Source organism: Cannabis sativa, chromosome 3, assembly GCF_029168945.1.
Source record: "Cannabis sativa cultivar Pink pepper isolate KNU-18-1 chromosome 3, ASM2916894v1, whole genome shotgun sequence".
NCBI classification, from domain to species: domain Eukaryota; kingdom Viridiplantae; phylum Streptophyta; class Magnoliopsida; order Rosales; family Cannabaceae; genus Cannabis; species Cannabis sativa.
Genome location: NC_083603.1, coordinates 74,054,218 through 74,072,347, shown reverse-complemented (window position 1 = coordinate 74,072,347; position 18,130 = coordinate 74,054,218). Strand labels below are relative to the sequence as shown.

The 18,130-nt window shown below is 32.4% G+C and overlaps 1 protein-coding gene across 1 annotated transcript; it reads left to right on the top strand.

Moving 5' to 3' along the window:
- The first annotated feature begins 5,509 nt into the window (after nt 1-5,509).
- On the top strand, nt 5,510-17,376 carry LOC115709755 (catalase isozyme 2). The gene is made up of 8 exons (XM_030637955.2): nt 5,510-5,716; nt 6,421-6,517; nt 15,079-15,356; nt 15,601-16,377; nt 16,480-16,569; nt 16,743-16,810; nt 16,908-17,001; nt 17,129-17,376. The coding sequence occupies exons 1-8, from the start codon at nt 5,702-5,704 to the stop codon at nt 17,186-17,188; spliced, it is 1,479 nt and encodes a 492-aa protein (XP_030493815.1). The 5' UTR covers nt 5,510-5,701; the 3' UTR covers nt 17,189-17,376.
- The last annotated feature ends 754 nt before the right edge of the window (nt 17,377-18,130 follow it).

Below are 18,130 nucleotides of genomic sequence, written 5' to 3'. Positions count from 1 at the left end.
CCAATTTTTCAAATATCAAGTTTATTCAAAATTTAAATTTATTTAAAATTTCTAATAAGATAATATAATAAAATATCTTGAATTTTAAATTTAGATATTTTATTATATTCTGAGTCTTATAATTTAATAAATTTAAATATTACATAAATAAACTAATTGAAAAATAAGATATTTTATATGGTTAGAATATTTAAAAAAAATAATAATAATAAGTTTGAAAAAATTTATGGTTTGAAGCTCTAAAATATCTATTCAAACTAAACTAACAAATTTTTCAAATCTTCATGTTATTTTTGCCAAAATATAATTTTAATAAAAAAATGTCTAATAAGATAAAATGTGAAACCTAACATATTCCTAATCTTTAAAGTTTAATTGATAAAATATATTTTGAAAATAACAAATTTGAAAAAGATATGATATGGTTAGCAAATTTTGAAATTAGTACAAGATTATTTTTAAAAGATAATATTTTAATATCAAAGTAAGATCATTTAAATTTAATAAAAAAAATAATATCTGATCTTATAATTAAAATAAATAAAATAATCTAAAATTTCAAAATTAACCATAAGGCTCCTTTGTGAGAAATTAAATTTTCAAAATTCAAAGCCTACTAATATCAGAAACTAATTTTAATTAATTAAAAAAAATTAATAAAAATTATTTTATTCTGACAATTAGATTTTTGATTGATAATTCAGATTCTACACAAAATTCTACCAAAAATTGGCTTTTGTTTCAATGAAAAATAATTTTTGGATCAAAAGTTATGACGAAAACAAGTTTGAGGCACAGGAGTATGCATTGCATACCCCTGCGCGCGTGGAAGCAAGGGTGTGGCCGAGGATAGAGGCTGCAAGCAGCCCCATTTGACCGACGATCTTGGGCGCGAGCTGCCCTTCAGACAGCAGCGTGTCCGAGCGGATCCGAGGCTCGTGCGCGCGTGTGACATTCAAATTCCGATATTTTCGTTCAAATTCAAAAAATCATAACTAATTCATAAAAAATCCAAATTAGGTTCTGTAAAAACCTAAATTGATTAATTTTTCGTCTACTTTTCAGAAAAAATAATTCCAGATCGAAATAAAAAATATTTCAGTAACATATATTACAATTTCTAAACTATCATCAAATAAGCACATAAACCACATGAAACCATCCATATCAACACAAAACATCATTTTAATTCATATTTCATGAAAGTAAATCATTACCATAGCTCTGATACCAGTTGTTAGAAATAATTTTACCAGGATCTAGATTTACTAACAAGTATGTTTCATTAACATCCTAATATGAATTCTAAAATAATGAAATAAACACATATAAAGTTTAGTAAACCTTACATTGGGTGCAGCGGAATATAATGACTCATTCCATTCAGATCTCTAGCCCTTGATTCCTTTCTGTAGTAGAGCATCACCAAGATCTGAACCTGGATCTCTTTCTCTCCTTCCTTTGATGCTGAATCTCCTTCTTGTTGGTTGATTTTTCACAGTCTTACACACTATGATTGAGATACCACTTGATGTGTGTGGACACTCACTCATTCAATCAAGGATTTTGAAAATAGAAGAGGAAAGGAAGAGAAGTGGTTCGGCTTATAGAGAAAGAATAGGAGGCTCAAATTTCATCTGACAAAGTTAAGTTTGAATGAGAGCCATCACTATCTGTTTATAGGTAACCACCTAGGTTTAAGTTAGAATTATTTGACATTAAAATAATGAAAAAATAAATGATAAAACCCTATAAGTGTGGCTGGCCACGGGCTTTGGATAATGAGCCTCACTTATGCAATTTTGCTGTTTTATCATTCCTACATCTTATTTTCTCAAAAACGCTAATTTTCAAATTCAACCATTTAAATGCCAATTCTAATTATTTAATAACTAAAAATTAATTATTAAATAATATTGTCATTTAATATATTTATTAATTAGACATACAAAGTCTCTTAATTAATAAATAAACCTAGAATTCTCTTTTTTTTACAATTTCGCCCTTGCTTAGTGAAAATTCATAAACTAGACATAGTCTAACTTTAGAATTATAATTGATTAATCAAAATCAATTAACTGAGTCTTACAAGCAGTATGGTCTCAACTAGTATGGGAACCATGGGTCTATATATTCGAGCTTCCAATAAGCAAATCAAGAATTTATATCTTAAATTCACTAACTTATTAATTCTTCGTTGGATCCACGCATAGAACTTAGAATTGCACTCTTAGTATATAGAACGCTCTATATGTTCCACGATATAGATACGTCATTACTTATCTATTGTTATAATCCTAATTTGATCAATGACCCTCTAATAGATGATCTACATCGAATAGGCACTAAGTTACCGTTACACCTTCAATGTAAATTATCCTTAAAACACTTAGCTCCTTATAAATGATATTTCAGCAAAGTGAAATCAGATCTCCACCTTTATCTCTGTTTAGCCAAGCTCGAAGGATATCATCGTTTCACTTCTAAATTCCTAGAGAAGTTATAGATTCCATATTTATGTTAGCGCTCCCACTCAATTATACTATCATGTTCCCAAAATGTACGTATCACCCTGACCCAAAAGTAGGCTTAACTAACAAATCAAAGAACATGTATAATACTCTTGAGATCGAACCTAAACATATCAGGATTAAGATCATTTAATCTAGGATCAACATGTGATATTGAATTGAATAGATATTACGGTAAATTTTAATATATCTCATCAAAGTTCAATATCGGTCCCTTCCGATGTATACTCCATACATCTGATGCTGATAAACTCTGCCAATGTCTTGGAAAGGACATAACACTTATCCAAGGTATAAGAATACCTATCTCTGATTATCATGTCAGTCTAAATCCAGTGAACTGACAAATTAGGGAATAAACTTTCGAACATATAATTAAGATTATATTCCACTGTGTTGACAACACTATAATCATTAACAAATTGATATGTTCTAGACTTAAATAGAATTTTATACATTATGTAAATAATCATGAAATAAATCATGTGAACCATGCAACATTAAATGTTATTTCTGATCTTTATTAATAAGTAATCTGATTATTTTGAAATGAGTTTTATTTAGGGCATAAAATCCAACAGAGCCCTGTAGAGCAGGGCCGCCGAGCATGATGTATCTGCTAAGCTGTAATGTGCAAGGGATTGGGTATCCTTGGACATTACGTGCTCTATAGTCCCATGTTCGGGATTTTAACCCGAGTATTATTTTTCTGATGGAGAGTAAGTTAGTGAGGTATCAAGCGGAGAGGTTATGTGCTGTGTTACAATATTCAAAGTTTTGGGTGGTTGATCTGGTGGGGTTGAGTGGCAGTTTGATGCTCATGTGGAAGGATGAGTTGGATATTAGAGTTGATTCTAGTTCCTCGGGTCACATTGCGGCTGTGGTTACTGGGGCAGAATTTGTTCCATGGAATTTAACTTGCTTTTATGGGCATCCGGATAAACAATAAAAGAAGTTTTCATGGGAGTTGTTAAAAAATATTGCGGGTGAGACTAGTGGACCGTGGCTATGCATTAGGGACTTTAATGAGATCGTTAGTTTATCGGAGAAGGTTGGTGGCCGAATGAAGAGTGCCAGGGCAATGGAGGATTTCAGGGAGGTAATAGATGCTTGCCAATTAATTGATTTTGGTACTTGCAAAACTGAGCTATAAATATACCCCATCAGTGGGCAAGGTCTAACGAATAAGAACCCTAAAACTATAAATATAAGAAGACCCATTCAAGCAAAGGGTTAGAATTTCATTCCTTAGGTGCTCAGGAAAAATCTATGATTCAAACACTTCTTTCAATCATAAGACTTTTCGAGTCTTATCATAATAATATCAACTCATCGACTAAGGCTCATTAATATCTAAGCACTTAAAAACCGTATTGTGATTTCTTTATTTTCGAACAATTTCTTTAATATTCATAAATATTTTAATGGTTTCCAAAAATTTCAGTAAACACCATTATTCTTACATTCCTTTCTCCTGACAACGGCTCACGCTTCACCTGTCACTCTTAACAGCATGACCGCGTACGGAAGGCAACTCAACTCAACTTGAGCTTCACCTACCCGACCTAATAGCTCAAATTATACTAATAAATAATTGTGTTTACCCCAACAATGGGCTTTTACACCCAAATAAGCCTAATGAGTCTAGATTAGTCCAACCTATCAAGGAAATATGCCTATAAATATAGTATTATTCCTCCATACAAAGGGTTTGAACTTCTAATGTTCAAAAACTAAAAAATACATTGTAAACTCAATAACTAAGAGCTTAATGATAGTGACTTGTAAACTAAAACTCGCAAATACCCCAATAACATAAAAACCTCGTCTCATTTTCTTTTTTATTTTCATCTTTATTATATTTGGTTTTCGAAAATCTCAAGAAACAATATCTATCATCGTTTATATAATTAATCTATTTAAAAGAGAGAATATAATTAATTTTTGAGTTGATTTAAAAATGAAAAAAAATGCTACTTAAATTTTTTTATATTTTAAATACTTACATTTTAAATTTACTTTCAACTAAAATACCAAAATATTACTGTGTGATTCTACAATGCACTTTCTTAAAAGGGATGCACTGATGCACCCTTACCTATTTCAGCATCTGAAAAAAAGAATTAGTTTATTTTTTTTTCATATTCGTTTACGTTATATTTATTTATTAAAATATCATACAAAACTTTGAGAAATTCGGAATAATTTACAATATAAAAAGTAGTGTTCAAACAATCTATTTCACATGCGTATAAAATAAAATAGTCATGTGTGCAACACACTTATTGAATCCTATTTTCGGCGTGTTAATTTTTTTTTCTAAAATTTCTTAAAATTTTGCCGCATGTCTTGAATAATAATAACGTACATGACTATGCAAAAAAATTTGACTAAAAAATTATTTTGAATGCTAAAATAGATAAAAATACATCAATACATCTATTTAAAGGAGATGCATTGTTGAATTTTCAAACATTATTTATTATTTGTGTTTGGTGGTAAAAGTATCAAAGTATGAAACAACAGAGTTGGTATTGAAACGCAAGAAAATATAACGTTTTTGTACTTTTATCAATAAATAAACTAAAAAAAACATACATTAGAATTGGAGTGTAAAATAAATAATATTTTTTTATATTTTAACTGTAAATTTTTAAAATAATTATAAATATAATGAAGAATTGAAGTAATCAATTTTTATGTATTATAATTTTGGTGAAGTAACCTTGGGTACTGAATTTATTTTTTAATTGTATATTGTGTTTATTTTTTAATTGTATATTGTGCCTAAAAAATCTTATTCATTTTGTTACGATAAAGTCATTATTATTTTGTAAAAATCTGTATATAGAATAAGTTGGAAACGGTCATTCTTTGACGTGTTTTGGTGGCCAGTTAGAAGATGATGTAATCTTCCCATGCATATATATAGGTGTAGCTTTGATTTTATTTGTACTCGTAATAACCACTCATTTACAAAACAGCTAACAACTTTTTTCAGTGCCCGCAGATATAATAAGATAATAACATGTCTCTCCAAATTGAGATTTATAAAAAAAGAAAAAAGGAAAAAAAAAAAGTAGTATAAAACCCTCACACCCTTCTTTCATTTCTCCAAAATTTTCCACACCAGAAATAAAGATTCGCCAATTCGGTCTGCTCTCTTCAATATGGATCCCTACAAGGTACTCACATCATTTCTAATATGTTCTAATAATCTATTGCGTTTTTTGATTTTCCATTATTGTAAGGACTCCTTTATTGTTTTGTTATTCATGTTGAGTTTTTTTTTTTAACAAATATTTTATTTTATTTTTAAGAATGTATTCCTATTTGCTTTTCCATTATGAAGATTTGATGGGTTGAAATCATTGGGTGAGTAGATTAGTGATAGAAAAATCAAGCATAACCTACAAAGGAATATGTTATTAAGGGTTTTATTAATTAAGGTGACGTTTGGTTGAAATGAATAAAAATATAAGAATGAGAATAGAAATAGGAATTGGAACAGAAATAAAATGGAATAAAATTTAAAATGCATACAAAAATTGATAAAAAAAATTATTATAATTTTTTTTCAAATCTTGCATTGGAATAGTCTTTCCTTTTATTTCAAAATGGAATAGTCATTCCACTAAATTGGTGGAAATGCCATTCCATTGAAATGATATTCCAATACTTTAAAATGCAACCAAACAATGGAATAAAAATTGTTTCCTTTCCATTTCATTTTATTACCTCTAACCAAACCTCACCTAAGTTCTTAATTAGCTATTTTATATTTTAGTTTCTATAAGCGTTCAAGCATTTTGACAGGGTTATCACTCATGTCCTTTTGTTATTTTAAGATCATTAGTACTCGTAATCGTTTCTTTTTAAATGATTTCAGTACCGACCTTCAAGTGCTTACGACTCTCCTTATTGGACCACGAATTCTGGTGCTCCAGTTTGGAACAACAACTCTTCTCTGACTGTCGGACTAAGAGGTACACATTTTTTTAAAAAGACTCAAATTAACATTTTGAAACTATCGAAAGATCAGCTTTATTGTTTATGATGTTTGGAATGAATGCTGTTAAACCTACTATAAAACTAGCTTGTATTTCTGCGTGGACAGGGTTGGGGGTGGTAGTCATTGGTCGGTTTAGTTTGTGTTATCACTACCACAATATTGTTCATTCGCGTTTGTTAGAGAGTCGCACATTGTTAATGTGTGGAAAGATAATAGAATATATAAGAGTAATAGGCTACTCCTTCTATTGCCAATTAGTTTTGAGATGGAACCCCATTCACCTTATATCCCGAATTCTAACAACGTCAATTACCAAGCGACACATTAGTCATTTGAATCTATCCAACAAACTTACATATATTCAGTAGGCATATTTGTTTAAGTTTTTGCGTTAGTCTAGAATTGACAAAGTTGAGCGTTTGAATCGGCCAGAACTGGCGCAAACAATACTTGAAACTCTCATCTCCAATTGTATCGATCTGTAAACAATGACTTTGGACTTCTGCTAATCTGTAATTGATGCAAATGCCCCCTATCGCGTCGATTACAGTTTGATATATAGTGGTAGGCTAGGAAAAAAAATTTCTACCTACATTTTTCGTATCCTTATGAGTTTCTAAAACAATCTTTTATAATAGATAGCACAATTTATAATAATGATCATTTTTTTTTTAAAAAAAAAAAGGTAATGATAACATTTTTTATATAACCAAAATTGTGACAATTTCAAATCCGAAAACAGTAACCGCAAAAATATATCCTATAATCACTATAACTTAAATTAAGCCACAATAAAGTGGTTGCAGCGCTAGTTGGAATAGGAGTTTCTATACGATTTTTTTGTTATAATTTAGGTTGCAGCGCTAGTTGCAATAGGAGTTTCTACGTAGAATTTCGTAAAAATGCAAAAAAAAAAATATATATATTTTGAAGTGTAAAAATAAAAAAGCCCCAATAATAAAAGTTATCTAATTACATTAATAACTATAACAAAAAAAAAAAAAATAACCATAATCAAGCAGGTAAGAGAGACATCACAAAATTTGTTCACTTATCATGTATTGCTTTGATCTCATTGTTTTTGTACGACAATTCACTTGTAAATTGTAAAACAAAAAAATAGAAAACATTAATTTCTTATAAAAAATGTATTTAAAATATAAACTTGTAGATAAATATTATTTATCAAATAGTTTAAGTAATCCTATGAATTTGGCACAGTAATGAGATTTTTGATATACTTTATAACATAATATCCACATTGTAATTCATAAGGTTGTTGACGATATTTGTTACCAATGAATTTTGCTCATCCTATTTTCGTCCATTTCTTTCCAAATTGTATCCTAAGAAAGCTAGTACTTCCATAAAACTTTGATCACTCCACCTATTTTTAGCTTTCATAATGTATAAAATAGCATGTACAGATAATTTAGTAAACCTATTACAATTACGATAAATAGACTTTTTAGCCTTTGCTAAAATAGTTTGAAGTTTTACTAAATCAACATTGGATTCATATTGTGCATCGTCAATTATTTATGTAATGTGATATTCTTCATAATCTAAATTAACATACTTTTCCTTCTTAGATGGTCCCTCACCTGGAATTTTAATTTTTTCCCGTGATGATACAAAAATTTATAACTCTTGTCTATATCATTCTTAAAAAAAAAATGTTCATATATCTAGAAAATTTTCATACACTCAATGTTACCATATTTTTTTTGTAAGAGTAACCGTTATAGTTTATAGAAAAAATACCAAAAGTCAAAGTGAAGAGATTTCTTCCATAAAAAGAAAATTACTATCTATTTGAAGGGTGTGTTAAACCGATTTATGAGCCACAACATTAATATTGCAACATACGTCCCCGAAAAACTAGACAATCGAAATTAAATATCTTAAACTAGTATCAAATCAAGTAAATATAGTAAACTATTTAAGAAATAAAATTATAATAAAATTTATCTTTTTCAAGTTCTTATCTCTTAGAATGATGAAGTGAGTGAAATGAAAAATACTTATATATAGAAAATATATCAAATTAATAACTCACTTCTTAATAGTAATATTAAATTAAAAGAAGAAATTTTATTTAAATGTTAAAAAACAATCCAAAATATTATTTTATGAAGAAAAATTTATCTTTGATATTTGTGGAGAGGAACTGATGTCAGTGCTATCTCAACTCATTATTAGGAAAGACCCACAACAAATCACCATATATGGCAAACTTCTATATATGGTACAAAGCAAGTCACATTAACCACATAAAATATACTACCATACATGGTACAAAGCAAGTTACAAAATTACACACAAACAAACTACTAAATTCAAATTACAAACTTATCAAAAAAGAAAATTCAAATTACAAAATAATCTTTAATAAGCATCATAATATAATTAAATTAAATAATTAATTAAAACTTGTTTAATAACCGTAAATTTAAAATATAAATAACATAACAACGAAGTCAATTATGTCCTTCTCACCTAACACTACTCAAGCAGCAAAAAATATCTTCCATCAAACACTAGGAATGCCAATAAGTGAATGTAACGAACGTTACCTTGGACTCCCTGCTTTTTCAGAGCGTGATAAAAAGGAGATGTTTAGTGATGTCAAGGAACGCATTTGGCAAAAACTACATGCATGGAATGAAAAACTATTCTCAGTTGGTTGAAAGGAGGTGCTTTTGAAAGTTGTGGTCCAGTCGATTCCTACATATGCAATGAGTTGTTTCCGTTTACCAGCTACTTTTTGTAATCAATTGGAATCCATGATGGCAAACTTTTGGTGGAGTTCAAACAAAGATGGTTCAAAAATCGATTGGAGAAGTTGGAAACTGCTTTGTAAGTCGAAATTTGAAGGAGGAATGGGTTTTCGTTCCTTTGTACACTTCAATCAAGCTCTCCTTGCAAAACAAGCATGGAGAATTTTTGAAATGTCCAACTCTCTTCTCAGTCGACTACTAAAACATAGATACTTCTCCAACAACACCTTTTTGGAGGCACGTCTTGGTCATTCACCCTTACTTAATTGGCAAGATATTCATTGGGGGCGTCAGCTACTAGTTGAGGGCTTGCGTTTTAAGATTGGTAATAGTTTCAATGTGTTGGTTGGTGTTGATAAATGAATCTCAAGTCACAACAATTTCAATCTAGTAAGTTACTCGGGTCCGAACAATGCTCCTGTATCATACTTCATCACCGACCAACGAGAATGGAACTTACCACTCCTAAATGCATATTTCCAACCGATTGATGTGGATAAAATTGTTTCTATTCCTCTCAGTTTTTTTCCTAACAATGATTGATACATTTGGCATCACAACACTACTGGCCTTTACACAGTAAATTCTGGTTTCCACTTGGCTGAGAATATAGTTGAGGGACAAGAATCAAGTGGTTCAAGCACACATAGAGATTGGTGGAAAATTTTTTGGAGTCTTAATCTACCTTCAAAAGTTAAAATCTTTGCTTGGAGAATGATGCAAAGCGCTCTACCTGTGGCTACTACACTATGCTGAAGGAAAGTCATAAATTCTGCCACTTGTTCCTTATGTAACAATGCGTGGGAGTCAATGTTATGTTCAATTGCACCAAGGCAAGGAAGGTTTGGAGGGATACAAAGTTCACCATTGATCATGCACATGCACAAGATATGCACAATTGTGACAATCCATTTATCTTCAATACACTCAAAACAAGATTTCAAATTGATTGTATGCACAATGTGGGCTATTTGGCATGATCGAAACAAAGTGACTCATGGAGGTGTACCAAGATCCAGCCTCACCATTGCAACATTCGCAAGCACGCATCTGGACAAATAAGCTCGGTTAAGATAAAAAAACCAGCAACTCACAACCTGCAATAGCCATTCTACTAATGCTGTAATAGATCCGCAACCAGTTAGGCATGAGTTTCGAGCTATTCCATGGGCACCACCAACCACTCCAGGAAAATTGAATGTAGATGCTGCTGCTAATGAGGAGTTGAAAATCTTGGCGTGTGGTGCGGTTGTAAGAGACCATCATGGTAATGTTATAGCTACTGTATCCAAACCGGTCCAAGGATGTTTTTCGATCTGATGAAATGGAGGCTAAATCGCTCTTTCATAGTCTCAATTGGGTGCTGCAATTACAACTTCCAATTACACATATAGAAACAGATGCATTGCATGTTTCTTCGGCCCACAATTCTACATTTAGGAACCTCTCTAGTTTTAATGATTTAATTGTTGATATTAGTTGTCTTTTATCCTTTTTCTCAAGAGTAACTGTTTCTCATGTTAAGAGAAATGCTAACCAAGCTGCACATGGTTTAGCTAAGTATGCTCTCGAGGTGGATGAAGATGTCTATTGGATGGGTGAAATCCCAAATTCTATTTTCTCTGTTATTGTAAATGATTACCAGTTATAATAACATTGAAATTTCTCAAAAAAAAAAAACATAAATAACATAAACGAAAAACTTCTTATCATGCATTCAACATTCAAAATTTACAAACTATATCTTTTAATATAATAAAATATCAACTGTAATATTATGAATATAATTAATATTAATAAAAAAAATACTAATAAAGGTCAATCCTTAATAGATTTCAATTAAAGGGAGCTAAGCGAATTCGATATTTAGTATCAGCCACGAATCTTAATTAAAGGTTAATCCTTAATAGATTTCATTGTGGAATGCACAGGGATGAACAATGATCCTGAAACATCCACCCCAGAGCTATAAATTTAGAAGATTTATGTAAATAGAGCGTCAAATGAGAAAGGTTCTGGAGCCAAAATAATTCTAATCTCTCCTCAACAACTTCAACTCCAAAGTGCACTCTGGTTTGAATTTGAAGCTTAAAATAATGAGGTTGAGCATTAAGTGATGATCATTGGCTTACAATTAGCTAAAGAAGTTGGCACCAAGAAATTGAACTGTATAGTGATTCACAGTTAGTCGTTAACCAAGTATCTAGAGAATACCAGATGAAAGGGGAAGAATGGCTAGTTACGTAGCAAAGTCTAGGGAGATATTATAATATTTTAAGCACTATTCAATCAAGCAAATCCCCAGGGATAAAAATGCATTCACAAACATGCTAGGTAAATTGGCAACAGATCTAGACATAGAGAAATATGAACTTGTCCCCGTCGCCCATCTATCTGCTCTAAGCACAAAAATACTAAGGTGAAGGTTATTGATCACTAAACTTCCTAGATGGCGTCAATCTTGAAATATTTGGAATTTAGGATGCTCCCCAAAAGACATAGCAGCTTTGCAAAAGATATAGTATCAAGCCACTAGGTATGTAATCATGGACGATACAACTAGAAGGATCCTGCAAAGATCACACATTTGGACCCAGTCTGTCCATGAAAATTTTTGGCCAACTATGAAGAAGGATTGCACTGAATACATCCGCAAATGTGAACACTGCCAGTGTTATTCCAAGGTCCCAAGAGCTCCACCAAAAGAGATAACCCCTATGAACAGTCTTTGGCCCTTTGCTGTTTAGGGAATAGGTTTTGTGGGATCATATCAAACAACAAAATGAGGAGTCAAATTTGTCATTTTAGCTGTTGACTATTTCCCTAAATGGGTGGAAATTGAACCCATGACCGTAGTAACTTCCAGGAAGGCTTTGGACTTCGTATTAAAAAACATCGTGTGTCGACACAAACTTCCATAAAAAATAGTGTCTGATAATGGAAAGCAATTCAACAGTGATCGATTAACCAATTTTGTGTCAAGCATGGAATCATTAGAAGCTTTTCAACTATGGACAGACCTCAAAAAAATAGACAAGTGGAGGTTGTCAGTAAGATCTTGAAAACAACCTTGAGAAAGAAGCTTTAGGTTTGCACGACTCATTGGTAGGAAGAACATCCAAGATTTCTTTGGGCATACAGAATAACTAAAAGGACCTAAACAGGTCACACTCCGTACGACCAATAGATGCAATATAATAATCCCAGTCAAAAAAATTGTACCCTTCTCATAGAAGAGAAACTTATGACCCCACTCAAAATCATTCTTTACTTCAAGAATCCCCAAATCTGATTGAAGAACTTTGACAGAAGTTACAAGTCAAACTCCAAATGTACCAAGGCAAGATTGCCAAAAACTTCAACTCTAAAGTCAAGAGTCAGAGATTTGAAATTGGTGATTTGGTCTTAAGAAAGCTATTTCCAGCCTCTCAGGAGCCAGAAGTGGGGGTCTTAGGACCAAAATGGGAAGGTCCATATGAAATTTAAGATAAAATCAGTGATCAAACCTATCACTTAAAAAGAATGATTTTTTATCCTTACAGTTGTGTAAACTATTTATATGATTGCTTGGAAAAATTTAGTGATTTATTTTAAGTCATGAAACCGTCTAACATGTGTAGAAATAGGTCTGCCCAGGAACAAAGTCTGAACAAACTACTATGGTATACTCTGGGTAATTTGTAAGTGACCAAGAGTTTAAATCTACTCAGTCACTTGGGGGACACCTACACCCATACAACATAGGAAAGAAGACAGGGGAATATACTTAAGTAAAAAACTAAGAATTATGTACTGTGCAAAAATTAAAGGTTTTATTAGATAATAAAAGGTTAACTTTTGGGATTAAAAGTTGCTGACCAGCCATGTGTTTGTATAAAAAATATAAAACTAATTTTTAAAGTCACTTGGTCGGCTAAATTGTATCATGTCAAAAAAAGATAAGGTGAGACAACTTCAGACGTCCAATGGAGTCACATGATTTGGGGTACTCGACTAGTGAGACATTATCTTGCTCGTAGATAGAAAAGTTTAGGTCGTTTATTTCAGTTTGCTCAATGTTCCCACCAACGACTTCACCAGCAGCCTCATCGGTATTTACTCCAACCTTCCTCGCCTCCTCTTTGGCTTTTTCCTTTTCACAGTACTCCAGTAGGTCGGCATGTTCCTCCTCAGTATGAAAGAGAAGTCACCTTTGTGATTGGCCTTCTAGAACTCATAGAAGAGTTCAATGTTGATAGACGTGTACTTCTCGTTATCATCTATGCGAGCCTTCTTTTCATCCTCCAAAGCATCGGCTAATTCTTGAGAAGAAGTAGTCAAATCTCTACTTTTCTCCTAATGATTGAGGATAAGTCGCCGAAGATCCTCTCTCTCATCAATAAGCTCTTGGACTCTTTTTTCATCCTTCTCTAGGCCAGCCTCTAATTTCGCAACAAAAGGAGTGTCAACAATCTTCTTCTCTAGGTCATCTATCTTTTGGTTTGCCTCAAAGAGTTGCTTGTTCACCTTTGCAAGTTTGGCCTCCTTCATCTCGACCTATTCTTTGGTTTTCTCCAACTCGAAGGATGCATTCTTGGCCTTGGCAACATAGGTCTTAGCCCTGTAGTAGCAATGACCAAGTCTCAAGTTCACCTAAAAAATAAACGGCTTAAGTAAGAAGATAAATATTTGGTATATGAGGATTAGAATTCAAAGAATTAGGAAATTTTTACCTTGGTAAACTCCCTCAGCAATCCTCTGACCAAGACATCGAATGATTGGTTGTTAGCCTCTTACAATTACTCATTGTTGTGGTACATGACTCTGTCCTGGTAGACTCATAGGACCTCCTTAGCCTTTTTGGCTCTAGAGTAGAGAGGGACAGGTGCATCAGAAGATTATCGGGCTGACATTGAAGGAGCAACCAACAAGAAAGAGCTAGATGTCTGCTTAGATGATGTTCGGATGGGAGAAGAGGAAGCCAGACTGTCCAGAACCACAACCTCCTCCTCTAAGATGAAGGAGCAGGAGGTTGAGCTAAGGGCAAGCATCCTTTAGATAGAGGAGTAATTTCCTCATGCCATGGGACTTTAGCGGGAGACTCATGCTCGGATGTACCCTCTTCTTTACTCTTCTTCATGCAGAGGAGATCTTGGCTGACATAGCTACAAAGAAATAGAAAGACTTAGTAAAAAAAAATGTTGATTATGTATGTTGGATTCGATTGAGGTTAAAAAACCAGTTGATGTCGTGGAGAGATGGCTCCCCTACCCTTGTTGTGCATACAATACCTACAGTGTAGATAAATATTTTAACCCCTTTTAGTTGATCTGTGTTAGATAGATCTTGTACTAATTAGCCACCCTTTGGAAGTAAGGGTGGAGTGGGAGTACGACGCCCTATTTGGCATGGTGTCCAAACCATGCACAGAGGCCACTTCCAGGGTTATGAGCTAGTTGACCTTTGCTTGGCTAGAAGATCATTGCATCATTGAGCTAGTTAGCATCAATGCAAAAAATGGTGCAATTTACTGTACAATTCTGTAAGTTTACAATCCACGGGTCAATTTCACAAAGGTCAATTGTGTAACCAACGAAGTTGACCGAAAAAAAAGTCCTTTTTGTGGTTGTATATTTTTTCTTGATTATTTTTAAACCAAATATTTGTTTATGGGTTATAAACATAGGACATCACCACTTGAATATTTTGTAAAAGTCTCTATAGCTTTGAGTATTTTGTATTTAATTGTTTCTTAATATTGCATCTTTTTCAACAGGTCCAATTCTCCTTGAGGACTACCATCTAGTGGAGAAACTAGCAAACTTTGATAGAGAGCGCATCCCAGAACGTGTGGTCCATGCAAGGGGAGCTAGTGCAAAGGGATTCTTTGAAACCACCCATGATATTTCAAAACTTACCTGTGCCGATTTTCTTCGAGGTCCTGGAGTGCAGACACCTATAATTGCTCGTTTCTCCACTGTTATCCATGAGCGCGGTAGCCCCGAAACCTTAAGGGATCCTCGAGGTTTTGCTGTGAAGTTTTACACTAGAGAGGTGAGGATTGTACTATTTTTTTCTTTCTCTCATATTGAATAGCCAAACATGTCTTAAAATTAGACCTCATCATAATGTGTGTAAGGTTGTTTCTTATGGTAGCTCAAGGTGGTTCTTGTGCTTTAAATATAAGGAGCTTAATCTTGTGTAGCTCTCACATAATGTCTTTACATAGCTTATTCTTACCTATTGATTAAGGTTTTATATTTCCTTGTTCATGTGATGACTCCATTATTTGACACAGGGTAATTTTGATCTCGTTGGAAATAATTTTCCTGTCTTTTTTATCCGAGATGGAATGAAATTCCCAGACATGGTTCATGCTTTGAAACCCAACCCTAAATCTCACATCCAGGAGAATTGGAGGGTCCTTGACTTTTTCTCTCATCATCCTGAAAGTTTGCACATGTTCACCTTTCTATTTGATGATATAGGTATTCCACAAGATTATAGGCATATGGATGGCTCCGGTGTTAACACCTATACTCTTATCAATAAGGTTGGGAAAGCTCACTATGTGAAATTTCACTGGAGACCCACCTGTGGAGTCAAGTCTTTGTTGGAAGATGAAGCTATTAAGGTTGGAGGGTCTAACCATAGTCATGCTACCCAAGATCTGTATGATTCAATTGTTGCTGGAAACTACCCCGAGTGGAAACTTTTCATCCAAATAATTGATCCTGATCATGAGGACAAATATGAATTTGACCCACTTGATGTAACAAAAACTTGGCCTGAGGATATTGTGCCCTTGCAACCAGTTGGGCGCATGGTCCTAAACAAAAACATTGATAATTTCTTTGCGGAGAACGAACAACTTGCCTTTTGCCCAGGCATTGTTGTACCTGGTGTCTACTATTCCGATGACAAGTTGCTTCAAACTCGTATCTTCTCCTACTCCGACACTCAGAGGCATCGTCTTGGACCAAACTATCTTCAGCTCCCTGTTAACGCCCCCAAGTGTGCTCATCACAACAATCATCATGAGGGTTTCATGAATATTATGCACAGAGACGAGGAGGTACTTGATTTGCTTCCTCTATGTTGTGTATATATGTATAGCTTGTTTAATTTCCTTACACACTTCTTTGACATCTAATGGCCATTGGTGTGATACTTTCAGGTCAATTACTTTCCTTCAAGATATGATCATATTGGTCATGCTGAGAGGTACCCTACCCCTGCTGCCATCTACACTGGAAAGCGAGAAAGGGTCAGTATATATTTGTAATAAATTATTCATGTATTTTTCCCCTTTGTATTTGATAGTAAAGTAACTATCCTTGAAAGTCCATTTATTTTAGCACAAATTTTAACATATTTGCTTTAAGGAATGTAATTGCCTTCTTTTTTGCCATAATGTGTTTATTTATATTGCGAGCCTAGTGCATTATTCAAAAGGAGAACAACTTCAAGCAACCTGGAGAAAGATACCGATCCTTTACACCAGATAGGTACTTATCCTCCTATATTCGTTGCAAAGGATAATTAATGTTTCTCATATTATTGTAGCCACTATCTTGACTTGTTTTCTCACCATGATGTTTTCAGAAAAGAACGATTCATCACACGATGGATTGATGCATTATCTGACCCGCGTGTCACTCATGAAATTCGCAGCATTTGGATCTCATACTGGTCTCAGGTTAGTCCAAATTTTTATCTTTTCTTTATCTAAGATATATTAATTTGAATAGAACATGATGTTATAGTGGGTGATAAAGATTCTAATATTATTTATTAATTTGAATAAAATATGGGTTTGTTTGTAGGCGGACAAGTCTCTTGGTCAGAAGCTAGCGTCTCGACTCAATGTGAGGCCAAGCCTTTGAGAATGAATGAGGCCATTGCTCTAATATTTATATAATTACTAGTTGAGGTCTCCGTGCTTCGCACGTGAATCTTAATTTAAATATTTTTTTAAAAATTTGTAACATGTTGATTCTTGTTTTGATCTTCAATATTTTTTTTTAGTATTTTCTAAAACAAAATTCGAATCTGTCTGTCAAAAATTTATAAGTAGACTAAGTATTTTAAAAAAACAAAATGATATATACAAGTAACTAATATATGTGACTTTGACTATTATTAATTATATTTTCTTTAAGGATAGTTATTTCATTATATTTTTATCAACTAAAATAAAGATTATATTATTACTATCAAAAATCTTTTTTTTAATAAATAAATTGTATAATATTGAAAAATATGGAAATAGTCCTTACAAAATATATATTATATAGAAATAAATATTTTGGATGAAATAAATACTTTAGATATTTTTAAGAGAGAAATAATTAATACATAAAATACTTAATTAATTTTATAAAATAAATAATGTATAAGGTCTTTGAAGTAGCAAATTTATCTAAAGTGTAAAATTTAAGAAAAAGACATTATTATAATGTTTGTCTTCAAAAGTAATAATTTAATATTTTTGCAAGTCAATATAGAAGGACCAAAATTATTGATATTTTTTTTTTATAGATGAGAGAAAAAAATTTATCTATTTATATATGATTCTATCAAAATTGAGTTAATACAACAAATAATAATCATTTTATTTTAAATAGATTTTCAATAGAAGTTATATTATTTATTAATTTTTTTGTAATAAGGGAGAGGGGAGATTGGAACATGAAACCTCCTTTTTGAAATTTATTATTTTTTTTTTTTATCAATTTCACTTTTTTTCTTTTTTTTTCTTATAAGAAATGGATTAGAATTTGAACCTCTTTTATATGAAGAAAAATGTAAAACTATTAGACTATACT